Raw genomic sequence first — 27,952 nt, forward strand, 5'->3', positions numbered from 1 at the left:
GCCCCCTCTCAATTCCTTAAACTGTGAATGCATAGGAGATACTCAGTGAATATTTTGCAGTTGGATTAAATGGAAGTTGAGCTCTTTGCTTTCCCTACTTTATGTAATTCATTTTAGTTCTTTGTAACACCTAGTGGTAGTGGCAATGGGGTGTCCCTAGGAAGGTGAGAGCTGCCAGATGCTGCAGTCTATAAGGGATGATTGGAAATTTTCTTTTGAAGAAATTGTTTGGACTGGAGCATCCTTAGTCCTCTCCTATGTCTCTTGCTGCTCCTTAATTCCTATCTCTGTGTCTGAGCATTGCATTTACATGTAGACTCCAGGGCTAAAAGTACTACTAAATCTTAGAAGGGAATTAGGATTAGAGAACTAGACAACTGGGACTGTCAACTATCCAGTTAATTTATAACTCAGTGTGCTATACAAAGTTTAGACCCTGAGCTTTGAATATTAAGTTGTATGTGCAGAAGATAGATTTTCCCATGTGGTTTTTTTTGGTTTTTGTTTTTTGTTTTTACAGAGAGTCAGAGAGGGATAGACAAGGACAGACAGGAACAGAGAGAAGAGAAGCATCAATCATTAGTTTCTCGTTGTGCGTTGCAACACCTTAGTTGTTCATTGATTGCTTTCTCATTTGTGCCTTGACCGCGGGCCTTCAGCAGACCGAGTAGCCCCTTGCTCGAGCCAGCAACCTTGAGCTCAAGCTGGTGAGCTTTTGCTCAAACCAGATGAGCCCATGCTCAAGCTGGCGACCTTGGGGTCTCGAACCTGGGTCTTCCGCATCCCAGTCCGACGCTCTATCCACTGCGCCACTGCCTGGTCAGGCCCATGTGGTTTTTTAGCCAAACCCTAGTTTATAGATTCAGGTTTGTTTTCTAGAGTGATCGCTGTTTAGCTCAGTCTTCTGAGAATCTGCTAGAATATGAACAGCTTTCTTATGGCCACAGGTGGACTGACCTAATTGTCCATAGGAGTCTTTCTTACTGTTTTGGTGACTGGCAGTTCTGACAGGCTTGCAAATAACGCCCTGAGAACCTCATGCAGTCAGACGTGTTTTTCTGTTATCTTGTTTGCAGTATTTTCCTGAGAGAAATTCCAGAAGTTTGCAAAGTTATTGCCAAACTTAATCCTACCATCACCACAGCACTTACCTATTTACAAAGTACTTTCATGTATGACCACATTTGACCTTCACTGCCACTCTGAGATAGCATGAGGATAGGAAAATTGAGGAACTGACACCCAAGGTGGTACATTTATTAAGTTGCAAGACCAGAAATCACATTGTCTGGCTTTGTAGCCCCTTTCGCCAATACCACACTGTTTCCAGTGTGCTTGTTTGTGGCCCTTCCAGCACAGCTGCCTTTTCTCAACCTAGATCTTTCTTTCTAGTACATACCCTTGAAAATACTCTATCCATTCACATAATGTTGAGTTTTTAAAAAGATTTTCAAACCCTACCCCAAACTTAAATGGCATTTATCTCAGCTCATCTTGTTACCTTCAACTTTTATTTGCCCTAACGCAACTTCCACCACCACAAATCATTCCCTCTACACACACAAACACAAACATGATGCCGCAAAAACAAGAACAGGGTTTGTGTTTTCCTTTGAAGTGTCAGACAACCTTCAAATGGCTACCTACCTACCTGCCAGTCCCTACAGTTTTCTACTTCTGTTTATATCAGTGTTGGTATCATCTGGTATTTGTATGCCCTATTCTTGGCAAGAATTAGACCACACCTTATCTGAGGGATTGAGTCAGGGAATGGTTAGGGTGCTAGGATCCAAGGAGAAATGTTGACACTCCTTCCAGGAAGTAACAAGGGTGTCCCCTTGTGGCTGTGCTGTTAAGTAAAGTATATGTAATGGAGAGAGTGTTGGCTTTAGTCAGAAAGAACTGGATTAGATTCTCCCACTTACTAGCTGAGTTCATCTACGATTTAAGCTTCAGTTTCCCCACCTCTGATACGGGGATTCTGTATGAGCTTATACTTAAAAGCTAAGCAAATCATTATTAATTTTCCCTTGGAATATTCCCCCTATATAAGTCAGAGATTAATTTTGGGATATTTGAAAGATCTTTCAAAGAGGTATCTTAGTTCTTAGTCTGAATTTAGTAGACACAGTTGTGCACCGCTTAACAAGGTGATTTCATTATTATGGGAACATCAGAGTATACTACACAAATCTAGATGTATAGCTTACTGCTCTAATTGTATGTGCTATACTTTTATACAACTGGCAGAACAGTGGGTTTGTTTACACTTCCATCACCACAACATGTGAGGGATGCATCACACTACAACAATGTGAAGGCTACAACATCTCTAGGTATCTAGGTGATAGTTTTACATTTCCTTTATAATCTATGAGACCACCATTGTATAATATATACAGTCCATCATAGACTGAAAAGTTATGTGGTGTGCTATTATAATACCTTTTCACCATGGCCAGAGACTCTGGAAAGCATTCTGGACTGAACTTGAGAAGACTGCTTACCATCTAGCAGTAAGAACATAAATGTGTAATTTTTTTTGCCAAGAGTATCATGATCCTTTTCTACCTAATGCCTGATGCAGGTTTCCTAGCAAGACGTGGAAATAAGTAACTTGACACAGGAAAGGAACTTGTATATACTACAGTACTTTGTTGGTTTAACTTTAATAGATTAGTTTAATCATAAAAATCATTAACTTTGAAGGAATCTCAATTAAAGAAATTCATTAAGAAAGGACCCATGTGGCCCTGGCCAGTTGGCTCAGTGGTAGAGCGTCGGCCTGGCGTGCAGAAGTCCCGGGTTCGATTCCCGGCCAGGGCACACAGGAGAAGCGCCCACCTGCTTCTCCACCCCTCCCCCTCTCCTTCCTCTCTGTCTCTCTCTTCCCCTCCCGCTGGGGATGGCTCCTTGGCCTCTGCCCCAGGCACTAGAGTGGCAGAGCATCGCCCCCTGGTGGGCGTGCCGGGTGGATCCCGGTCGGGTGCATGTGGGAGTCTGTCTGACTGTCTCCTCGTTTCCAGCTTCAGAAAAATACAAAAAAAAAAAAAAGAAAAAAGAAAAGAAAGAACCCATGTGCCTGACCAGGCGGTGGCACAGTAGATAGACCGTTGGACTGGGATGCGGAGGACCCAGGTTCGAGACCCCGGGGTCACCAGCTTGAGCGTGGGTTCATCTGGTTTGAGCAAAGCTCACCAGCTTGAGTCCAGGGTCGCTGGCTTGAGCAAGGGGTCACTCAATCTGCTGTAGCTCCCCAGTCAAGGCACATAAGAAAGCAATCAATGAAAAACTAAGGTGCCGTGACGAAAAATTGATGCTTCTCATCTCTTTCTTCCTTTCTGTCTGTCCCTACCTGTCCCTCTCTCTGTCTCTGTCAAAAAATAAAAAAAAGGATCCGTGTGGATCACTGGTTTATTTTGATCATCTTAATGTGCTAATTACTATATATAATGCCTAATAATAATAGGTATCCATATGGAAAAGAATGAAATTGGACCCATGCCTTACATCATATATAAAAATTAATTCAGTAGCTCAAAGACTTAAATGTAAAGATCTAAAACTCTTCTTTATTATTTTTATTTTTTTTTATTTTTTAAGAGAGAGACAGGAAGGGAGAGAGATGAGAAGCATCAACTTGTAATTGTGGCACTTTAGTTGTTCATTGTTTGCTTTTCGTATGTGCCTTGACTGGGGGCTCAAGACCTTAGGCTTCAAGCCAGTGACCTCTGGGCTCAAGCTAGCGACCTTGGGATCATGTCGATGATCCTGTACTCAAGCTGACAGCCTTGGTGTTTCGAACCTGGGACCTCAGCATCCCAGGTTGATGCTCTATTCATTATGCCACCACCAGTCAGGCAAGATCTAAAACTCTTTTAAGAAAACATAGGAGCCCTGGCTGGATAGTTCAGTTGGTTAGAGCATTGTCCCAAAGCACAGAAGTTACAAGTTTGATCCCCAGTCAGGATACATTCAGGAACATATATAATGTTCCTCTCCCTCTCTCTCTCTCTCTCTCTCTCTCTCTCCCCCTTCCTCTCTCCTTCTCTCCTTCCTCCCCCCTTTTTCTCTCTCTAAAATCAATTTTTAAAAAATAGGAGTAAATCTTTATATCCTTAGATTAAGATAAAATATAAGACAGCAAAAGCACCAGCAACCCCCAAAAAAAGATAATTTGGACTTAGTCAAAATTTAAAATTCTTGTGTTTCAAAGGACACCATCATGGACAGTGAGAATTATGTGAGTGCTCACTCATGTTGCTTTATCTTGGCTGTCAGGTAGACATGTCAAGATGCAACTCAGTTTTAATAATTAAATGATTCTTTGGGTCCTGCTTTTCTTCATTCATCTTCCCCTATTTTCTATATAAAATTGTCTATTCCTATTCCAGATTTTTGTTTTTGTATTTTTATTTTTTTGAATTTATTGTAAACTATTTCAGGTCCTTTGGAAAACTAAAGTTTAAAATGTTCAATGGGACATTGAGAGCATACTTGTGTTGTAGACTCAACGATTCTTGCTCTCAGGGATTTAGTGGTCTTGTAATGAGAGATAATGAGTGTGAACTAAAACTGTGTCATTGGAGGTTGTCAATAAGGATCACTTTGGGGTAGCAAGTGTCAAAGATAAACAAAGCTGGACACTACTTAAAGTGAACTGAACTCAACTTCAATTTTATTTATTTTTTTTTGAGAGAGAGACAGGAAGGGAGAGAGATGAGAAGAAGCATCAACTCATAGCTGTGTCACTTTAGTTCATTGATTGCTTCTCATATGTGCCTTGACCAAGGGGCTCAAGCTGAGCCATTGACCCCTTGCTCAAACCAGTGACCTTTGGGCTCAGGCCAACCACCTTGGGATCATGTTGATCCCACACTCAAGCTGGCGACCTTGGGGTTTCAAACCTGAGAACTCAGCATCCCAGGTCGACGCTCTATCCACTGTGCAACTTCTGGTCAGGCTCAACTTCACTTTATACAAAGGTAAGTAGGCGTGTGTTTTTTTGTTTGTTTTTTGTATTTTATTTATTCATTTAAGAGAGAGAGAGAGAGAGACAGAGAGAGAAAGGGAAAGGAGCAGAAAGCATCAACTCCCATATGTGCCTTTACCAGGAAAGCCTGGGGTTTTGAACCGGCGACCGTAGCATTCCAGGTCGAGGCTTTCTTTACCCACTGTGCCACCACAGGTCAGGCTAAGTAGGCGTTTTAAAGGAAGAATGAGGGAATAGAGAGTGGTAGGGTAAAAGAGGGCTCAGTGGAGTCAGAGGAGTGAAAAATTACAAAATTTGAGGAAGGGGTTTGGTCCATGTGAAACCTAGCTGGGTTTGCTAACTTGTACTTACTAAAGTTAGTCTCCTACCTCCCGCAGAACCTGGGAGACTGACACCCTATTTTCAGGTGTTGGCCGAAACAATAGGGTCATTCTAGTGATGTGACTTTGAGCTATTAGAAACTATGAACTATGTTAGTGTTTTGTTCAAGTCCTTGTTGTTGTTAAGATTTTTTTTTTAAAGATTTTATTTAGCCCTGGCCGGTTGGCTCAGCGGTAGAGCGTCGGCCTAGCGTGCGGAGGACCCGGGTTCGATTCCCGGCCAGGGCACACAGGAGAAGCGCCCATTTGCTTCTCCACCCCTCCGCCGCGCCTTCCTCTCTGTCTCTCTCTTCCCCTCCCGCAGCCAAGGCTCCATTGGAGCAAAGATGGCCCGGGCGCTGGGGATGGCTCTGTGGCCTCTGCCTCAGGCGCTAGAGTGGCTCTGGTCGCAACATGGCGACGCCCAGGATGGGCAGAGCATCGCCCCCTGGTGGGCAGAGCGTTGCCCCATGGTGGGCGTGCCAGGTGGATCCCGGTTGGGCGCATGCGGGAGTCTGTCTGACTGTCTCTCCCCGTTTCCAGCTTCAGAAAAATGAAAAAAAAAAAGAAAAAGATTTTATTTATTGATGTTACAGTGGAGGGGGAAGTGAGAAATATCAACTCATAGTGGCTTCATTTTATTTTAGTTCATTGATTGCTTCTTGTATGTGCCATGACCGGGCGAGCCCGGGGTTTTGAACCGGCAAACTCAGCATTCCAGACTAACATTTGATCTACTGAGCCACCACAGGTCAGGCGTGTTGTTCAAGTCTTTATAGGGCCAGAGTTGAGACCTAGTTGAGAAAGGGCCCAGAGGAGCCCAGATACAGTTTGGTTAAGGAGAGAATCTCTGGCACAAGTAAAAATCAGTTTACCAACCTGTTGTCTTTGAGGAGGAGAAAGTTTATGGCTGACTCTAAGACCATGTGAGTGGTAATGGCATTAACTCTAGACTAGCCAAGATAGAAGAAACTGGTTTAAGGAGAAAGTGAGGTGGAAATAGCCAGTAGGCATTTGCAAATGCACTTTTGGACAGGAGGTTGTGACCAAAGGGATTTGGTACTTGGTGTAAAAGTGGAGGTTGAAGCTAAGGGAGATCACTTAGGGCAGGGGTCTGGAACCTATGGCTCGCGAGCCAGATGTGGCTCTTTTGATGGCTGCATCTGGCTCGCAGACAAATCTTTAATAAAAAATAATAATAATGTTAAAAATTTAAAACACTCTTGCCTGACCAGGCGGTGGCGCAGTAGATAGAGCGGCTGACTGGGATATAGAAGACCCAGGTTCGAGACCCTGAGGTCACCAGCTTGAGTGCGGATTCATCTGGTTTGAGCAAAAGCTCACCAGCTTGAGCCCAAGGTCCCTGGCTCGAGCAAGGGGTTACTCGGTCTGCTGAAGGCCCGCAGTCAAGGCACATAAGAGAAAGCAATCAATGAACAACTAAGGTGTTGCAGCGCTCAACGAAAAACTAATGATTGATGCTTCCCATCTCTCTGTTCCTGTCTCTATTCCTGTCTATCCCTCTCTGACTCTCTCTGTGTCTCTGTAAAAAAAATAAATATAAATAAATAAAATATATAAAACATTCTCATGTATTACAATCCATTCATTTCCTACCGCTCATGTTCATGGTTGCGGGTGGCTGGAGCCAATCACAGCTATCCAAATTTTTAGTGGATAATGCATAACATACACAGGTCGTTGTATGGCTCTCACGGAATTACGTTTTAAAATATGTGGCGTTCATGGCTCTCTCAGCCAGAAAGGTTCCCAACCCCTGACTTAGGGAGAGGACTGCTCCTGCTCTGAGGACCAAGGGAGTATGTGATGAAAAAAGCCCCTTGGCCCTGGCCGGTTGGCTCAGCAGTAGAGCGTTGGCCTGGCGTGCGGGGGACCCGAGTTCGATTCCCAGCCAGGGCACATAGGAGAAGCGCCCATTTGCTTCTCCACCCGCCCCCCTCCTTCCTCTCTGTCTCTCTCTTCCCCTCCCGCAGCCAAGGCTCCATTGGAGCAAAGATGGCCCGGGTGCTGGGGATGGCTCCTTGGCCTCTGCCCCAGGCACTAGAGGGGCTCTGGTCGCGGCAGAGCATCGCCCTTGGTGGGCGTGGTGCCGGGTGGATCCCGGTTGGGTGCATGCGGGAGTCTGTCTGACTGTCTCTCCCCATTTCCAGCTTCAGAAAAATACAAGGAAAAAAAAAGAAAGAAAGAAAGAAAGAAAAAAGCCCCTTTCCTGCTAGTCTTTAAACACGAGTCCAGCCTGACCGGGCGGTGGCGCAGTGGATAGAGCGTCAGACTGGGATGCAGAGGACCCAGGTTCGAGACCCTGAGGTCGCCAGTTTAAGCATGGACTCATCTGGTTTGAGCAAAGCTCACTAGCCTGGACCCATGGTCGTTGGCTTGAGCAAGGGGTTACTCGGTCTGCTGCAGCCCCACGGTCAAGGCACATATGAGAAAGCAATCAATGAACAACTAAGGTGTCACAACGAAAATTTAATGATTGATGCTTCTCTCAGTTCCTGTCTGTTTGTCCCTATCTATCCCTCTCTTTGACTCTCTCTGTCTCTGTAAAAAACAACAACAAAAAACAAAACAAAACAAAAAAAACCACACGAGTCCAGCTTCCTTTGGTTGCTGATTCCAGATATGCTTCTGCAGATGTTCCCCCTTTCAATCTACCCTTCCCCTGCCTGGCTTCTCTAGTGAAGTCATAAGCAAATAGTTGTGATAGTTTCTTGTCACCACGGTGACTAAAAAAGCACAGCCTGGTTCTCCTTCCAGCTTCACTAGCAGCTCTGCTGGAAGGAGAGGACAGTCCTGTGAGTAGCCCAGGCTCAGAGTCATGAAAAGCCATCTATCAGGTAATGGGTGACAGCAGTCTACTGTGCTGACTTTAGGAATCTGTCCTGTGCCTGTTAAGGTCCAGGGGTAATTAGGGCCCCAAAAGGAGGCTACTGCAGTCCCCTGGGACTTTTATTGTTTATTTTATTTAACAATAAATCCACTTGGGTTTTGCCAAGTGGGTATGGAGACTCACATATTCTAAGACCCAGCTGCTGTTACTGGTTTGCCAAGCTACTTTCCAGAATGGCCAGAGACGCCGTCTCTGAAGCTTCATTTCCTCAGGTCTCTAGCCCCAGGATTCAGCTCTTTTCTCAACTTTTATTTTCATTTCTCTTTCACTGCAGTTCTCTTAATAGACTAGTTTTTCCCCCTCACATTTATTCTATTCCCACCCCTAAGGTGGATATCCTCCTGCTTGAAGAACCAGCCCAAATCTTACCTTAGGAGATTTTTTCCTTTTTCCTCTCCCCCCCCTCCTTCCTCCCTTCTTTTCTTCCTTCCTTCCTCTCTCTTTCTTTTTATTTATTTTTAAATTTTATTTATTAATTTTAGATAGAGAGAAAGGGGAGAGAAAAAGAGAGCGCGCGCATGACAGGAACATACCTCTGTTCCTATATGTGCCGTGTCTGGGGATTGAACTGTTAATATCTGCACTTCTGGTTGTCACTAACCAACTGAGCTATCTGGACAGGGCCTTTCTTTTTTTTACAGAGACAGAGAGAGAGAGTCAGAGTAGGGATAGACAGGGACAGATGGACAGGAACAGAAAGAGATAAGAAGCATCAATCATCAGTTTTTCGTTGCGCATTGCAACACCTTAGTTGTTCATTGATTGCTTTCTCGTAGGTGCCTTGACCACGGGCCTTCAGCAGACCAAGTAACCCCTTGCTCGAGCCAGCGACCTTGGGTCCAATCTGGTAAGCTTTGCTCAAACCAGATGAGCCCGCGCTCAAGCTGGCGACCTTGGGATCTCAAACCTGGGTCCTCTGCATCCCAGTCCAATGCTCTATCCACTGCGCCACCACCTGGTTAGGGCCTCTTTTTTTAAATTTACTTTATCTATCCATCCATCTATCTATTTCTTAAACTGGAGTTGCACGTTTGAGCCAGTTGATAATTTTTTTTTTTTTTTACAGGGACAGAGAGAGGGGTAGATAGGGACAGACAGACAGGAACGGAGAGAGATGGGAAGCATCAATCATCAGTTTTTCGTTGGGACTCCTTAGTTGTTCATTGATTGCTTTCTCATATGTGCCTTGACCGCGGGCCTTCAGCAGACCGAGTAACCCCTTGCTCGAGCCAGCAACCTTGGGTCCAAGCCAGATGAGCCCACACTCAAGCTGGCGACCTCAGGGTCTCAAACCTCGGTTTTCTGCATCCCAGTCCGACGCTCTATCCACTGCGCCACCACCTGGTCAGGGCCTTTTTTTTAATTTACTTTATCTATCCATCTATCTATTTCTTAAACTGGAGTTGCACATTTGAGCCAGTTGATAATTTTTTTTTAAGATTTTATTTTTTGAACCTGACCTGTGGTAGCGCAGGTAGAGCATTGACCTGGAATGCTAAGGTCACTGGTTCGAAACCCTGGACTTGCCGGTCAAGGCACATACAAGAAGCAATAAGCAAGCAATAAACAGCTAAAATGAAGCAACTATGAGTTGATACTTATTGCTTCCCCACCTCCGCTCTCTGTAAAATCAGTAAACAAGACATTTATTTTAAAAAATATTTTATTTATTGATTTCAGAGAGTGAGCACTTGGCTGGTGGCTCAGTGCATAGAGCACTGGTCCAGTGTATGAACGACCTGGGTTTGATTTCCTGCTCAGGGTACACTAGGAGAAGTGCCCATCTGCTTCTTCCCCTTCTCTCCATCTTCCCTTCCTACAGCCAGCGGCTCGATTGGTTCAAGTGTTGCCCAAGGCAGTGAGGACAGCTCCCTTGGAGCACATCATCCTCAGGCACTAAAAATAGCTCAGCACTTGAGCATCAGCTTTTTTTTTTTTTTTTTTTTTTTCTTTTTTTCTGAAGCTGGAAACAGGGAGAGACAGTCAGACAGACTCCCGCATGCGCCCGACCGGGATCCACCCGGCACGCCCACCAGGGGCGACGCTCTGCCCACCAGGGGGGGGTGCTCTGCCCATCCTGGGCGTCGCCATATTGCGACCAGAGCCACTCTAGCGCCTGAGGCAGAGGCCACAGAGCCATGCCCAGCGCCCGGGCCATCTTTGCTCCAATGGAGCCTTGGCGAGCATCAGCTTTGAATGAGGTTGCTGAGTGGATCCTGGTGGGGCACATGCTTTAGTATCTCCCCTTCTCTCACCTAAAAATAATAATAATAATAAAAATTAAAATGAAATCACTAAAATGTAATTACAATGTGGATGAATCTTGAGGGCATTATGTTAAGTGAAATAAGACAGTGAATGACATGCAAATATAATTGACCTTTGAACAACACTGCACAGGTCCATTATTACAGATTTTTAAAAATATGCGGATTTATTTTTTTTAATAATCTGTATTGGTAGACCCACACCATTTAAACCCATGTTGTTCAGGGGTCAAATGTACATTTTAATGTGTAATACAATAAAGCCTAACTCATAGAAACAGAGTAGTAGATTGATGGTTGTCAGGGACAGGATAGGAGAATTGGATGGTGGTCAAAGGGTATAAATTTTTAGTTGTTAGGTGAATAAGTTCTGGGGATCTGATGTACAGCATGGTGTCTATAGTTAATATTATATTATATACTTTAAAATTGCTAAGAGAGTAATAGATAACTGTGTGAGGTGATGGATATATTAACTAACCTTACTGTGGTAATCATCTTGCAGTATAGACATATATCAAATCATCACTTTGTACAATTTAAATGTATATGTTATATGTCAATTATATCTCAATAAAGCCAAGAAAAAATTTAAGATGTTATTTACCTGCATTGACATTTGTACTGATGTTGCAAAAGCGATGGTGGGTAAAACTGTTGGTGCCTCAGCACAGATCAAGACAGTGGCACTAAACTGTTCTGGTAGAGTACATGTATTCTTCACCACTACTCACTCACTGTTAAAAAAATTCTAGGCCTGACTAGATGGTGGCACAGTGGGTAGAGCATCGGCCTGGGATGCTGAGGGACCCAGGTTTGAAACCCTGAGGTCACTGGCCTGAGCAAGGGGTCACTGGCTCAGCTTGAGCCCCAGTCAAGTGGCATATGAGAAGCAATCAATGAATAACTAAAGTGATGCAACCACAAGTTGATACTTCTCATCTCTCTCCCTTCCTGTCTCTCTCTCAAGATAAAAAATATATATATTTTTTATTATTTATTCATTTTAGAGAGGAGAGAGAGAGAAGGGGGAAAGGAGCAGGAAGCATCAACTCCCACATGTGCCTTGACCAGGCAAGCCCTGGGTTTCAAACCAGTGACCGCAGCATTCCAGGTCAATGCTTTATCCACTGCTCCACCACAGGTCAGGCCTCAAGATAAAATAAAATAAAAACAAAAAGATGACAATTCAAGATAGTAGTTTTCTTTTGGCTGGAGTTGGAGTAGAGCTGGAGGAAGAGTTCAAAACTAGATACAGGCATATTGATAGTGTTCTAGTTCTTAGATTTGGTGGTGGGTTTACAGATTCTCATTGTTAATTTTGCTTGGTAACAACATTGTCTTTGTATGTATCAAATATTACAGATTAATTAAAAATTTTTAATTTAAAAAATGGATAGAGAGCATATGGGTCATTTAAAAAAGATACATGGCATTCTACTGAATTGGATATACTATAATTATTTCACTGGCTAGATTAAATATATTTGAATTTGTTGGGCAAGTCATATAACTGTTTTCTCTCATCATGAAGGTGATCATAACTTATGAGTTTTTACCATATGCCGAGCATTGTTCTAAAAAGTACTTCATGTGCGTTAACTTATTTAATTTTTCTAACAGTTCTGTGAAGTAGAAATTATTATGTCCCTATTTTAAAGATGAGATTCTGAAGCAAAGAGGTTAAAGCAACTTATTGGAGGTTTGCACAGTTAAGAAGTAGAAGAGTCAAAATCTAAACCCACACAATCTAGCTCCAGGGCCTAAACCTTTAACTCTACTACACTTTTATCAATTGCTATAATTACACTTATTTAACCAGCTTATTATTATTAAAGGAAACTGAGTGTTGGTGGTATTAGAGATGTCAGGTGCAGTTACTGAGATTATTAGGCCTCCTTGAGAATCTGTGGTCTCCCTGAGTGGGGAGTGTGAGTGGAGACAGAGCCCAGTAAACAGGAAATGCTGTCTTCTTAAGAGCCTTTACAAATGTGTTTTATCTTCTCTTCTAGAGACCATGGCGAGCCCAGGGAAAGACAATTACCGAATGAAGAGCTATAAGAATAATGCCCTAAACCCTGAGGAAATGAGGCGAAGAAGAGAGGAAGAGGGTATTCAGCTTCGGAAGCAGAAGCGGGAGCAACAAGTGGGTACACCAGAGTATTCTTCAACATACTGTTTGCAGTTGGCCTCTGCCTTCCTCTATCACCTTCCCTTTAGGAAGGAAACTAAGCTGCCATGTTCGATAGTTTCCTTAGTTGTAAAGAAATGTTGGAAGCTTTGAGAACAAAGAAAAGCAATCCCTTATTCTTTTTCCATAATTTAGAACAACTTAGACATCATTATTTTCTTTAATATAACATTCTAGTTCTAGCCCCTTGTTGCCTTCTTTTTTACCCTATTGCCAGTGTTAGGCTTGGCCTTCAAGGCCCAGCTCCAAGCCTGGACCTTTAAGAGGTTCATTAGCAACCCTGGCTGGTTGGCTCTGCAGTAGAGCATCAGCCTGGCATGTGAGAGTCCTGGGTTCAATTTCTGGTCAGGGCACACAGGAGAAGCAACCATCTGCTTCTCCACCCCTTCCCCTTCTCTCTTTCTCTCTCTCTCTCTTCTTTCTCTCTCTCCTCTCTCTCTCTCCTCTCCTACAGCCATAGATCAAATGGTTTGAACAAGTTGGCTTGGGGCACTGAGGATGGCCTCAGGTGCTAAAATAGCTCAGTTGCTGAGCAACAGAGCAGCTACCCCAGATGGGCAGAGCATCACCCAGTAGGGGGCTTGCTGGGTGGATCTCAGTCAGGGCGCATGAGGGAATCTGTCTCTGCCTCCCTGCCTCTCACTTAATAAAAAAATAATTAAAAAAGAGATTCGTTAGCTCTTCTTGGCTGCCTTATTTCTATTTTCTGGGCCCATTCTTTGTAAGTCTTCCTAGCACTAAGAGTATATTAATGCCTCATCACTCTGCCATATACCCACTAAGTTGGTGCCTTGCCCAGACGCTCATGCAGTCACCTAACCTGCCTTTGCCTACCCTCTTGCTTTACCATTATTTCTGTCCTTCAAAGCCTTTTATATTCATCACCTTTTGTATAAAGGGCATTAGAATTTTTAAAGATTTTTTTGCCTACCCTGGCCCAATAGCTCAAGTTGGTTAGAACATTGTCCCAATGCACCAAGGTTGTGGGTTTTATCCCAGGTCAGGGCACATACAAGAATCAACCAGTGAAGGCGTAGATGGATGGAGCAACACATCGTGTTTCTGTCTTCCTCCCTCCCTCCCTCCTCCTTCCTATTTCTCTAACATCAATTTTATTTATTTAGTTAGTTAATTTTTCTTTTTCTTAGCGAGGGAGAGAGAGACAGGAAGGGAGAGAAATGAGATGCATCAGCTCATACTTGTGGCACTTTAGTTGTTCATTGATTGCCTTCTCATACGTACCTTGATTGAGGGACTCCAGCTGAGCCAGTGACCCCTTGCTCAAGCCAGTGACCATGGGGTTATGTCTGTGATCCCACGCTCAAATCAGCAGCCCTGTGCTAAAACTGGTGAGCCCGCGCTCAAGCTGGTGACCTTGGGTTTCAAACCTGGGTTCTTAGCATTCCAGGCCAACTATATCCATATCCATGGTGCCACTGCCTGGTCAGACATTAAAAAAATTAATGTTTAAAAATAAGAGACTTTTTTGCTTATAAAAATGTTCCCTTAAAAAAATGAAGACAGTGCCCTGGCCGGTGGCACAGTGGATAAAGTGATATCCTGGAGCACTGGTGTCACTGGTTTGATCCTGGGGACACCGACTCAACCCCCAGGGTGCCAGTTCGAGCCCTAGTCAGGGCACATATGAGAAGCAATCAGTGACTGCCCAACTAAGTGGAACAACAAGTTGATGTTTCCCTCCCTCCCTCCCTCTCTCCCACCCTTTTCCCTGCTCCCTTCCCCCCTCTCTCTCAAAATTAAATACAAGTAATTATATATAATAGAAAGAAAGCTTTTGAATATTTTTCTATGTCAGAATATTAAACTTGGCATTTTGTCAACTATGCTAGCATTTCCTTGACAGTTATGCCATAATAGAAGTTTGGGTCATTCTTTGTTGTTGTTTTATTTTGTTTGTTTTTGTCTCAGTGAGTAGTCTGACCACCATCTCTCTACTTGCAGCTTTTTAAACGGAGAAATGTGGAGATGATTAATGAAGAAGCTGCCATGTTCGATAGTCTCCTCATGGACTCCTATGTGAGCTCTACCACTGGGGTAAGGCCCTGGCTTCAGGCAGGCCTGGGAAGTACCTGCTTCTACAGAACAGAAATTGGGCAGTTCACTTCATCCAGTAGTTTTGCTGACAACCGTGCTAAGCCCTTTCTTCCAGGGGCCTTTTTGTAACTGGTCAGCTTTAAGAGTCAACAAGGATTCATCTCTGATGGAGACACCTGAGGAAACTAAGGGAAGCCATCGGTTGCCTCAGAAATTAGGAATCATTTTCAAATGTCCCAACTTGAAGCAGCCATGGATTAAACAAACACCTTCTCCAAGCCTGTGTGTTATGCTGTCCTCTTGCCCTCAATTCTTGACAAAGCAGGATGCCACGCAGGATTATGTGCTCATATCTGGCTCTAGTGTTGGTTTGCAAAGCCTTGAACCTGTTTTATGTTCTAGGAGAGTGTGATCACAAGAGAGATGGTAGAGATGCTCTTTTCTGATGACTCTGACCTGCAGTTAGCAACCACACAGAAATTCCGGAAACTGCTCTCCAAAGGTACAAAGCCTGGTCCTCCCTAAAGAGACTCTTACATGATTTAGTGTCTTGTTTCTTGTCTTTGACCTCATCAGTCTCCTCCCCTTCATTCATTGTGCTCCAGCCCTATTGGCTTCAGTGTTACAAGCCAGGCGCATTTTTACCTTTGCACTGGCTATTCCTCTGCCTGAGGTCCTCTCCTTGACATATCTATGTGACAGCTCCCTCACTTCTATGATCAGATCCTACCTCCTCAATAAAACCTACCCTTACATCCTATTTAAAATAACAGGCTGTCCCCCACCTTCAACATTTTCAATCTTACCCTGCTCTACCTATTTTATTTTCATCATATTTAACACCTTCTATCATAATAGAATGTCCTCCTCAGTAGGATGTAAGCTCTGTAAGGGTAGAGACTTTTGATTTTGTTCACTACTATATCCACAATACCTAGAACTGTGTTTGGCACATTGCTGGTGCTTAGTATAAATTTGACGGAAAAGCCCTGACCGGTGGCACAGTAGATAGAGTGTTGCCCTGGAGCACTGATATTGCTCATTTCTTGGACTTTCTTTTCTCCTTTACTTCCTTACTTGCTTAGATAACTACTGTTACTTCCTTGCTTAGGTTCAGTAAACCAAAGATGAGCGTACTTAAATTAGGATGGGCATTGCTCTTTAGCATCCCAGATGTATCGTACAGTTCAAAGATGACCAACTGTTGTTCAAACCACTTCCTCCAAAGGGGGTTTGGGCATGTTTATAACAATGGTTCAGTATCTGTGAAGGATGGTGAGTTGACCCCAGTGAATGCATCAGCCAAAGCCTATCCTGACTTTTCCTCTGCTTCCTTTCTCCCTCTTCCAGAGCCTAGCCCTCCTATAGATGAAGTTATCAACACTCCAGGAGTGGTGGATCGGTTTGTGGAGTTTCTGAAGAGGAAAGAAAATTGTACATTACAGGTGAGACCTGGGGTGGAGGGGGTACCAGATGAAAGCCCTACTTCCAAGAAATTGCAGTGAGATGTTTTTATAGACACATCTTATATGTTTCTATAGACACAGAAAATAGACAAGTAATATGAGGAAACATTTTTAAAAAGCTTATCAGTTTGTTGCCACATAAGTCTTGGCCTCAAGAGAGCCCAGGTCTCTTCCCCAAAATAATCCCAAAGGAAAGATACCAGAATATGACAGATTAATTGTTCAGTTATATATAATTAGAGTTTCTAGTCCACTTCCACATTACCTGGGTGACCTGTGGCAGATCATTTAGCCTCTCGGGGTTTCACTTCTTAGAAATAGGCGGCAAGTCAATCTTTTGGAACTTACTAGAAACTCAGCGGAAAGGGACTTTAAGAAATCTATCTCATTCTAATCCTGGTTTCAGAAATGAAAACAGTGAAGCTTGGGAAATAAAAAAGTGATTTGCTAATGGACTCACGGATGCAGGACTAGACTTGAACCATTGACACCCAGTTCTGGCTTCCCACTGTTAGGTCATTGCGGCTACTTCTTCCTACCATTAAAGGGGAGAGGAAAAGCCTGGTGTTTCGATTTTTTTTTTTTTTTAGTTAGGATCAAGAGGCTTATTGCTCTGAAGCAGCTGGTAGGCATGGCTGCCCTCTCTGGAATGATCTCTCAGTCATGACTTAATCTCCCTTTCAGTTTGAAGCTGCCTGGGCTCTAACGAACATTGCCTCCGGAACCTCTCAGCAGACCAAAATTGTCATTGAAGCAGGGGCTGTCCCCATTTTTATAGAGTTGCTTAACTCAGACTTTGAGGATGTACAGGAACAGGTAATGTTCAATTTTGGTTTAATTTTTGATGGTACTTGTCTTTTTTTTTTTTTTTTTCTGAAGCTGGAAACGGGGAGAGAGAGTCAGACAGACTCCCGCATGTGCCCGACCGGGATCCACCCGGCACGCCCACCAGGGGCGATGCTCTGCCCCTCCGGGGCGTCGCTCTGCCATGACCAGAGCCACTCTAGCGCCTGGGGCAGAGGCCAAGGAGCCATCCCCAGCGCCCGGGCCATCTTTGCTCCAATGGAGCCTCGGCTGCGGGAGGGGAAGAGAGAGACAGAGAGGAAGGAGAGGGGGAGGGGTGGAGAAGCAGATGGGCACTTCTCCTATGTGCCCTGGCCGGGAATCGAACCCGGTTCCCCGCACGCCAGGCCGATGCTCTACCGCTGAGCCAACCGGCCAGGGCCAGATGGTACTTGTCTTGTAGTAAAAAATATATTTGGTCTTCACCTTCAGTTCTGGCAAAGAACTCCTAAAAACTTTGGAATTTTCTGAGTGATAATAGTATCTTTTTATTTATAATGAGCCTCTTTGGAACAAACCTGAATCTATGCTAATGCGATGACTTAAGGTGGGGCTCCTAATAATCTCAGGATGGGGTTGGGCATGGCTGGTCATTAGAAAGACCAAACAGGATTAGAGGATAGGAACTCTTGGCCCCACCCCCTTAACCCTTCCTCCCCTCTCCCCCCCATCACCTTCCATCCCCCTGCACCCCAACTCCCGAGGAAGATTAGGAAAGCTGGAGATTGGGTTATGAAGATTCTTGAACATGACATTTAGAGGATTCCCAGGTTGGTGAACACATCAGTGTGCTGGGAAGGCGGCAAGCCTAGAGAGGCCTTGGAAGCTGTGCCAGCCCACTTCTCAGCCATACCTTGCCCTGTATAGCTCTCTCCTTCAGCTCTTCCTGAATTGTAGCTGTTATAATAAACTGGTAATTGTAAATAAAGTGTTTTTCTGAGTTCTGTGAACCTAGTGAGTTACTGAACCTGAGGAGGATATTGTAGGAACTCCCAAACTTATAGCCAGTGGGTCAGAAGTACAGGTGACAGCTGGGAATTGCAGCTGGTGTCTAAGGTGGGGAGCAGTCTTATGGGACTGAGCCTTAACCCATGGGGTCTGCAATAACTCCAAGAGTTAGTGTCAGAATTTAATTGAATTGTTGGGCAGTTGGTATTAGATAATTTGTTGTTGGTGTGGAAAAAACTCCACACATTTGGCACTAGAGGTGGTAATGGAAAAAAGACACGCCAGTACCCATTTCTCAGTACAGACAGATCACAGAATTAAAGATACAACTTCCGCTTCTTCTACTGGATTTTTGCTGGTTGGATAGAAGTGGAGAATGGTACTGGGATTTTTTTTTTCCTCCGTTACAGTGAGGTCAGTCTTGTTGGCTACAAGAATGCAACTTTTCAATCACTTTCTCCTTTCCTGGGGGGTGGGGATACAGCAGTCTTGGTTTGGCGTCTCTGGCTGCATTACAGCAGCCAGCCTGTCTTTGTAGCTGAACCAGTAACTCTCAGAGGAAAGGTTCTCACAGAGCATGTGCTCAAAAAGGATGTCAATAGGGATGGTACCTGAGTTCATTTAACATTTCCTGGGCTTTGATATGGTTTTCATCCTGATTATTGGTGGGTATTCACTCTATAGTTGTAAGTATAAAATACTCAAAGAAGCCACTAGGCTCTGTGGGTGACAGTTTCATCATCACCTTTTCAGGCAGTCTGGGCACTGGGAAACATAGCTGGAGACAGCTCCGTTTGCCGAGATTACGTCTTGAACTGTTCCATCCTTAATCCTTTGTTAACGTGAGTAATTAATGATCATCTGCACCTGGGACATCTACAGGGCAGCTACGTGGCAGGTCTTTGGGGCAGCTTACCTTAAGATGATAAATACAAAAATGTTAAAAGTACATTTTTTAAAAGATTTTTTTATTCATTTTTTAGAGAGGAGAGAAAGAAAGAAGGGGGGCTGGGAGCAGGAAGCATCAACTCCTATATGTGCCTTGACCAGGCAAGCCCAGGGTTTCAAACGGGCGACCTCAATATTCCAGGTCGATGCTTTTATCCACTGTGCCACCACAGATCAGGCAAAAGTACTTTTTGATTGCCAAAGTAAAAGAGATATCTTTTAAGAGCAAGAAGATTGTGCCACTGGTCTATGCCAAGGCAAATCTTGTGCTTCCTCACTTTGTGGCACTGTGAAATCTCATGTTTGTTATATCTGCCTCGTTGTTGAAACAGGAAGAGAAGCAGATTAGCCCATCTCAAAAAGCTAGCCTTCTCTACAGAATACATTGATTAGCTATGAGTTTATGCCTAGGTACATTGGAGAGCTGGGGTTTTTTGTGTATTTTGTGGTTTTTTTGGGTTTTTTGAGAGAGATAAAGAGAGGGAAGGAAGGAGAGTGAAACATCAACTCCTAGTTGCTTCACTTTAGTTGTTCATTGATTGTTTTTCATATGTGCCTTGACTGGGAGGCTCTGGCTAAGTCAGTAACCTTTGTTCTCAAACCATTGACCCTGTGCTCAAGCCAGCAACCTTGCAGTTTTGAACTGGGGTCCTCAGTGTCCCAGTCCACTGTCCCAACACTATCCACTGTGCCACCACCAGTCAGACTGGAGAGCTCTATTTTATTTTTATTTTTATTTCTTTTAGAGAGAGAGGCAGGCAGACAGGAATAGACAAACAGGGAGAGAGAGAGATGAGAAGCATCAACTCACAGTTGTGGCACTTGAGTTGTTCATTGATTGCTTTCCCATATGTGCCTTGACTGGGGGGCTTCAGCCGAGCCAGTGACCTCTTACTCAAGCCAGCGAACTTGGGCTTCACACCAGCAATCATGGTGTTATGTGTATGATCCCACGCTCAAGCTGGCAATCTTGTGGTTTGGAACCTAAGTCCTCAGTGTCCCAGGCCAATACTCTGTTCACTGAGTCATCACCTGGTTAGGCCCAGAGAGCTCTGTTTTCATTTTTTTTTTTTTTTTTTTTACAATTTTATTGACCCCCCCCCCCCCCCCCCGAGAGGACAGAGAAAGGAGGGGGAGGAGGATGCTTCCTGTTCCTTGGTGGAGCAGGAAGCATCAACTCATAGTAGTTGCCTTGACAGGGCAAGCCCAGGGTTTCAAACCAGGAATCTCAGCATTCTAGGTTACTGCTTTATCTACTGCGCCACCAAAAGTCAGGCTGGAGATCTCTGTTCTAAACCTCAAGTCAAAGACCCCCATAAAAATTCATCTGGATATTTCTTCCTCCCATAACCTTAAAGTAGAGCTACATTGCATCTAAACCAAAATAGATGGATGAACTGTTTTTCAGAAATCACAATCTCATAGGCTCCCACTATAACTGTTTCTTGGGCCCTTCACAGAAAGTAGACCTTCAACTTTTATTTCCTAAGAGAACAATACTTCTTTAGGATTTGTGGCCAACATTAGGGTCACGGTATGTCTTACTTTACAAGCTTTTTAGGCTTACTCAAAATCCTCCAGCCCTCTGTTTGTCCTTACTAGCCATGGTCTTAACTAGACATAGTAGCTGGTCATTATCTTCTGGGGATATAGTTTGGCCTCCTGGCCCAAACAGGCTCAGTTAACTTAGGTGTTTGGATAGGAAGAAACTGAGGTTGCTAGAGTCTTAGAGGTTTAATTGGATTTGCTCCTGGGGTTCATTGGCAACAACCCTATGCCAAGGACATCATTGCTCAGGATCTGGTTTGGTTTTGTTTTCTTCTTTTTAATATCTTTCTAATAAACTGATGGGGGGAGGGAGATAGGGAACGAGATGATAGTTGCTTCACTTTAGTTGTTCACTGATTGCTTCTTGTATGTTCCTTGGTGGGGCAAGCCCAGATTTCGAACCTGGGACCCCAGTGTTCCAGATTGATGCTCTATCCACTGCACCATCACAGGTCAGGCTGGTTTTACTTTTATTTCAGACTCCTTACAAAGTCCACACGACTGACAATGACACGAAATGCAGTCTGGGCCCTGTCAAACCTCTGCCGAGGGAAGAACCCCCCTCCGGAGTTTGCAAAGGTGAGACAGCTTCTTACTGGTCCCTGAGGGATAACAGGTTACTTCATATGGAGAAACTTTTTTTAAAAAACTAGAGAGACAGACAGGAAGGGAGAGAGATGAGAAGCATCAACTTGTAGTTGCAGCACCTTAGTTGTTTGTTGATTGCTTCTCATATGTGCCTTGACTGGGGGTCCCCAGCCAAGCTAGTGACCCCTTGCTCAAGCCAGCAACGTTGGGCTTCAAGCCTGTGATCATGGGATCATGTCAATAACCCACACTCAAGCCAGTTATCCTGCGCTCAAGTTGGATGTACCTACACTCAAGCCAGTAATCTTGGGCTTTCAAACCTAGGACCTTAGCGTACCAGGTTAACGCTCCTACAAATTTTTTTTTTTTTTTTTTTTTTGCATTTTTCTGAAGCTGGAAACAGGGAGAGACAGTCAGACAGACTCCCGCATGCGCCCGACCGGGATCCACCCGGCACACCCACCAGGGGCAACGCTCTGCCCACCAGGGGGCGATGCTCTGCCCATCCTGGGCATCGCCATGTTGCGACCAGAGCCACTCTAGTGCCTGAGGCAGAGGCCACAGAGCCATCCCCAGCGCCTGGGCCATCTTTGCTCCAGTGGAGCCTTGGCTGCGGGAGGGGAAGAGACAGAGAGGAAGGCGCGGCGGAGGGGTGGAGAAGCAAATGAGCGCTTCTCCTGTGTGCCCTGGCCGGGAATCGAACCCGGGTCCTCCACACGCTAGGCCGATGCTCTACCGCTGAGCCAACCGGCCAGGGCTGCTCCTACAAATTTTTATGTGGGAGTTTTCAAGTCTTTGGGGAACCCCTTATAGTCTCAATCCATGGGAAACTATAAGAGGTCATTGTCAGTGAAGTAAGTGATCTTGTGTATATGGATAGCAAAGTAAAGAGTCAGGACTGATAGTTTAATGCAGGGGTCGGGAACCTTTTTGGCTGAGAGAGCAATGAACACCACATATTTTAAAATGTAATTCCGTGAGAGCCATACAACGACCCGTGTACATTATCCAATAAAAATTTGATATTATCCCGGAGGACAGCTGTGATTGGCTCCAGCTACCCGCAACCATGAACATGAGCGGTGGGAAATGAATGGATTGAATACATGAGAATGTTTTATATTTTTAACATTTTTTTAAGATTTGTCTGTGAGCCAGATGCAGCCATCAAAAGAGCCACATCTGGCTCATGAGCTGTAGGTTCCTGACCCCTGGTTTAATGTCTCCAGGGCTTAGAATTACTTGAGAGAAGGGGACAGCAGTGTTAGTACTAGTAGCAGAGTTGGTGTAGCTGTCCCCCTGAGTTCCTCTCACTCTGCTTCCAACAGGTCTCCCCTTGTTTGCCTGTGCTGTCTCGCCTACTCTTCAGCAGTGACTCAGACTTGCTGGCAGATGCGTGCTGGGCCCTTTCTTATTTGTCTGATGGCCCCAATGAGAAGATCCAGGCAGTCATAGACTCTGGAGTCTGCAGGAGATTGGTAGAGCTTCTAATGTGAGTGGTCTCAGAAAGGGTACTGATTCCCTAATCTTCTCCAAGCTCAGACTAAAGAACTGCTGCCCTATCCAAAGGTCTGGAACCATGAGAGTGCTGTCAGACTTGGTAGTCAGCAGGGCTGAGTACTGTGTTCTGGCCCTCCACTCACCAGATCTTCCTCCTCTGCAGGCATAATGATTACAAAGTGGCTTCTCCTGCCCTGAGAGCTGTGGGAAACATCGTCACTGGGGATGACATCCAAACCCAGGTAAGGAAAAGGAGAGCTGCCTATGGACAAAACCCCTCCTTACTAGGACTTTGGTCCTGATGGGAGGCGGCTTAGGCTAGGAGATAAAACATAGGTTTAAGTGAAAAACTCCAACTCTGGTTCTGGCTAGATAGCTCAATTGGTTACAGCATCATTCTGATGCACAGAGGTGGCCAGTTCAATCCCTAGTCAGGGCACATACAGGAACAGATCTGTTTCTGTCTGTCTGTCTGTCTTTCTCTATATATAAAAATAAATGAATTTAAAAGAAAAATCCAACTCTGCCACTTTCTGTATGATCATGGGCAACTTGGTTGCCTTCATTTTCTCTATAAATTGAAATAAAATCAATCATCCATTTTGTGCTTTTGAAGAAACACTAAATTAACCACTCAGTACCTGGGACTTGGTAAGATAATTGTTAAGTTTTTGTGTCCTGGTTCCTTCAAGATACTAAAAACTACTTTCTAGATCTTTAGGATCCAATGGACACTGCTTCATGTTAATCTTGTGTTAATAACACCTCCGGGGGGGGGGGGGCACAGTAAACAGGGTTCTCTTCTGTTCAAAGGGTAGAAGTCTGGGTATTCTTTGGTTCTTGAGTAGATGGCAAAATTTTGTGAGATTCTTGACAGTTTCTAATAGGGGAGCAATCTCACTCAAACCCACACTTTTTTGTTTTTGAAAGAGAGAGAAAGGAAGGGAGAGAGATGGGAAACATCAACTTATAGTTGTGTCACTTTAGTTGTTCATTGATTGCTCCTCATACATGCCTTGACCAGGGAGCACAAGTCGAGCCAGTGACCCCTTGCTCAAGCCACTGAACTTTGGACTCAAGCCTGCAGCCAGTGACCATGGAATCATTTCAGTAATCCCATGCTCAAGCTGGTGAGCTTGTGCTAAAGGTGGCACCTCAGGATTTCAAACCTAGGACCTCAGAGCCCCAGATCAGCACTCTATCCACTGTGCCACCACTGATCAGGCTTTCTAGGTCATTATTATGTGTGGCATGCATGAACAAGTATTCATAACTTTAAATTTATCATTTTAACCATTTTCTTTTTAATTTTTTTAAGGTGAGAGGAAGGGAGATAGGCAGACTCCTGCATGTGCCCCAACTGGGATTCACCCGGCAACCACATCAGGGGCCGATGCTTGAGTACTGAGCTATTTTAGTGCCTGAGGCTGATGCACTCCAGTGGAGCCATTCTCAGCACCTGGGGCCATGCCTAAACTAAAACCAGTTGAGCCATTGGCTGCAGGATGGGAAGAGGGAGAGAAGGGAAGGAGGGGATGGGGAGAAGCAGGTGGTTTCTTCTTCTATGTGCCCTGACTGGGAATCAGACCCAGGACGCCCATATGCTGGGCCGATGCTCTAGCCGCTGAGCCACCAGCCAGGACCTGTTTTAACCATTTTCAAGTGTACATTTCAGTGGCATTAAGTACATTCATATTGTTACTCAACCCTCATCACCACCCATTTCCACAATTTTTTCATCATTTCAGATTAAAACTCTGTACCTATTAAATAATAACTTCCCATTTCCTTGTTCCCCTACCCCTGTAACCACAGCACTACTTTCTTTATGAGTTTGACTACTGTGGGTACCTCATAGGAGTAGAATTGTGTATTGTCTTTGTGTCAGCTTACTTCACTGAGCGTAATGTCTTTGAAGTCCATTTATATCATAGTATGTGTCAGACCTTCATTTTTATGTCTAAATAATATTCCATTTTATGCATACACCACATTTTGTTTATCCATTCATCTGTTGATAGACATGTATTGTTGGCTATTTTGAATAATACTGCATTGAACATTGGCGCTCAAATTGTCTGAGTCTCTGCTTTCAGTTCTTTTGGATATGTGCCCAGAACTAGAATTATTGGATCATATGATAATTTTATATTTAATATTTTAAGGAATCACCATAGTGTTTTGCACTGTGGCTGCAAGAGTACTAGGTTCCAGTTCTTTCCACATCATTATCAACACTTTTATTTTTTATAGTAGTCATCATAGTAAGTGTAAAATGGTATCTCTTCTCTTTTTAATTTGCAGTTCCCTGATGATTAGTGATGTTTGGCATCTTTTCCTTTGCTTTTTGACCACCTGTATATCTTTTTTGGAAAAATGTTTATTCAAACCCTTTGCTCATATCTTTTAAAATTTATTGATTTGAGAGAGAGACTGATTTGTTGTTCCATTTATTTATGCATTCATTGGCTGATTCTTGTGTGTGCCCTGACCAGGGATCAAACCTGTAACCTTAGCATATTGGGATTTGACCAACTGTGCTACCTGGCCAGGGCTCCTCTGCCCATTTTTAAAATTGGATTGTTTGGCTTTTTACTATTGCATTATAAAAATTCTTTTATATATTCTGGATGTTAATCCTTACCAGTATATGATTTGCATATTCTTTCTCCCATTCTGTGGTTTGCCTGTTCACTCTGTTAGTGGTATCTTCTGATGCACATAAGTTTTTAATTTTGGTTGAGTCCATTTATCTAATTTTTGCTGCCTGTGCTTTGATGTTCTAGGTCATTCTCAACTGTTCAGCGCTCCCTTGCCTCCTCCACTTGCTGAGCAGCCCCAAGGAGTCAATCCGGAAAGAAGCTTGCTGGACCATTTCAAATATAACTGCTGGCAACAGGGCTCAAATACAGGTAAACCAAGCAGGAGGGAAATTTAAGGGGAGGGGATGTCAGGTATGAAGGCATGGGAAAATGAGAGGTTGTAGAATATTTGTTTCCCTTTAGAAATTGGGGTTGGTGTATGCTGTTGTTCAAAGATTCTGGTGTAGTGGAAGCCAGGTTTCCCTGTACCCTCTCATCTATATCAACAAGAACAAAGGAAGACTCCCAGGAAGGGAAGATGTCTAAATCTTAGCTGATTTATGGGCTAGATTTGATTTCCCTTCTTGAAGTGACTTACTTTCTCCTCCTCACCCCCACCCTGACCCCAATCCTCCCTCAGGCTGTCATAGATACAAACATCTTCCCTGTGTTGATCGAAATTCTTCAGAAAGCAGAGTTCCGTACAAGGAAAGAGGCAGCTTGGGCCATCACCAATGCCACATCTGGAGGAACCCCTGAGCAGATCAGGTATCATTCTTTTTTCCATCATCTTGAATGATATGTGTACTCTCCTTCCTCACTTATGATACGTGGGTTTTTTGTTTGTTTTTTCGTTGATTTGAAAGAGAGAGAAGCATCAACTCATTCTACTTAGTTGTTCCATTTATTTGTGCACTCATTAGTTTTTTTGTTTTTTTTTCCTATTTATTTATTATTATTTTTTTGCATTTTTCTGAAGCTGGAAACAGGGAGAGACAGTCAGACAGACTCCCGCATGCGCCCGACCGGGATCCACCCGGCACGCCCACCAGGGGCGATGCTCTGCCCACCAGGGGGCGATGCTCTGCCCATCCTGGGCGTCGCCATGTTGCTACCAGAGCCACTCTAGCGCCTGAGGCAGAGGCCACAGAGCCATCCCCAGCGCCCGGGCCATCTTTGCTCCAATGGAGCCTTGGCTGCGGGAGGGGAAGAGAGAGACAGAGAGCAAGGCGCGGCGGAGGGGTGGAGAAGCAAATGGGCGCTTCTCCTGTGTGCCCTGGCCGGGAATCGAACCCGGGTCCTCCGCACGCTAGGCCGACGCTCTACCGTTGAGCCAACTAGCCGGGGCGTGCACTCATTAGTTGTTTCTCATATGTGCCCTGACTGGGGATGGAACCTGCGACCCTGACACACCTGGACAACAGTCTGATGGTCTATCCAGTGAGCCACCTGGCCAGGGCCAGAATAAATTTTTTTTTAATATTTATTTTGATTTTAGAGAGAGGAGTAGAGACAGAGAGAGACAGGAACATCAGTCTGTTCTTGTATGTGCCCTGACCAGGGACTGAACCAGCAATCTCTACACTTTAGGACAATGCTCTAACCAATTGAGCTATCCAGGTGAAAGAGTACACTTTAAGCATAAAAAGTGTATATAGCAAATACATAAAGCAGCAATGTAGTATTTATTATCATCATCAAGCGCTATGAACTATACATTATATAATTGTATGTACTTTACTTTTATACAACTGGCAGCACAATAAGTTTATTTACACCAGCATCACCACAAATACATGAGTAATGCATTGTGCTATGATGTTATGATGGTTATGATGTCACTAGGTGATAGGGATTTTTCAGCTTCATTATAATTTTATGAGACCATCATCATTTACTATATGAGGTCCATCATTTACCAAAATTTTGTTATGTGATTCACAACTGTATATATAAAGCTTTAGGAGAAAAGGGATAGCCATTAAGTTAATCTTTGAAGGATAAATACATTGTTGTAAAAGGTCTTTATGATTGGAAAAGCGTAAGTAAAAGAACCAAAACCTCCTGGAGACCTTTACATGTTTGACTGGAATGTAGTGTCCTAAGAAGGGAATAATGAGAAGTGAGCCAGAAGAAGAGGGTAGGAGTCAGACTGTACGATCTGCATTGTCATGCCTGCAGAGATTGGACCGTGAAAACTTAAACAGGGAAATGATGTGTCCAGAGTGGTACTTTTGCAGCAAGGAGACATCAGAGATGACGAGGAGGGATCTATGGCAGCCTTTCACATTGAAATGAACTAGACCAATGATTTTCAACCAGTGTGCTGCATGAATGATTTATTTATTTATTTATTTATATTTCTTTTTTCCTGTACCTTTCTGAAGCTGGAAATGGGGAGAGACAGTCAGACAGACTCCCGCATGCGCCCGACCGGGATCCACCCGGCACGCCCACCAGGGGGCGAAGCTCTGCCCACCAGGGGGCGATACTCTGCCCCTCCGGGGCGTCGCTCTGCCGAGACCAGAGCCACTCTAGCGCCTGGGGCAGAGGCCAAGGAGCCATCCCCAGCGCCCGGGCCATCCCTGCTCCAATGGAGCCTTGGCTGCGGGAGGGGAAGAGAGAGACAGAGAGGAAGGAGAGGGGGAGGGGTGGAGAGGCAGATGGGCACTTTTCCTGTGTGCCCTGGCCGGGAATCGAACCCGGGACCCCTGCACACCAGGCCGACGCTCCACCACTGAGCCAACTGGCCA

At 44.4% G+C, this 27,952-nt stretch overlaps 1 protein-coding gene across 2 annotated transcripts in view; it reads left to right on the plus strand.

Moving 5' to 3' along the window:
• KPNA6 (karyopherin subunit alpha 6) overlaps positions 1 to 27,952 on the plus strand; it is a 52,387-nt gene that overhangs the window by 16,211 nt on the left and 8,224 nt on the right. The window contains exons 2-13 of one of the 2 annotated variants that reach the window (XM_066375719.1): positions 7,440 to 7,450; positions 12,543 to 12,676; positions 14,684 to 14,776; positions 15,179 to 15,278; positions 16,127 to 16,221; positions 16,927 to 17,058; positions 18,787 to 18,875; positions 21,009 to 21,108; positions 22,446 to 22,609; positions 22,781 to 22,859; positions 25,404 to 25,529; positions 25,840 to 25,967. In XM_066375719.1, the coding sequence (XP_066231816.1) occupies positions 7,440 to 7,450; positions 12,543 to 12,676; positions 14,684 to 14,776; positions 15,179 to 15,278; positions 16,127 to 16,221; positions 16,927 to 17,058; positions 18,787 to 18,875; positions 21,009 to 21,108; positions 22,446 to 22,609; positions 22,781 to 22,859; positions 25,404 to 25,529; positions 25,840 to 25,967 (1,251 nt within the window). The remainder of the gene's footprint in view (positions 1 to 7,439; positions 7,451 to 12,542; positions 12,677 to 14,683; positions 14,777 to 15,178; positions 15,279 to 16,126; positions 16,222 to 16,926; positions 17,059 to 18,786; positions 18,876 to 21,008; positions 21,109 to 22,445; positions 22,610 to 22,780; positions 22,860 to 25,403; positions 25,530 to 25,839; positions 25,968 to 27,952) is intronic. The other variant, XM_066375717.1, reaches the window with a different exon arrangement.

The sequence above is a fragment of the Saccopteryx leptura genome, chromosome 3, assembly GCF_036850995.1.
Source record: "Saccopteryx leptura isolate mSacLep1 chromosome 3, mSacLep1_pri_phased_curated, whole genome shotgun sequence".
NCBI lineage: Eukaryota > Metazoa > Chordata > Mammalia > Chiroptera > Emballonuridae > Saccopteryx > Saccopteryx leptura.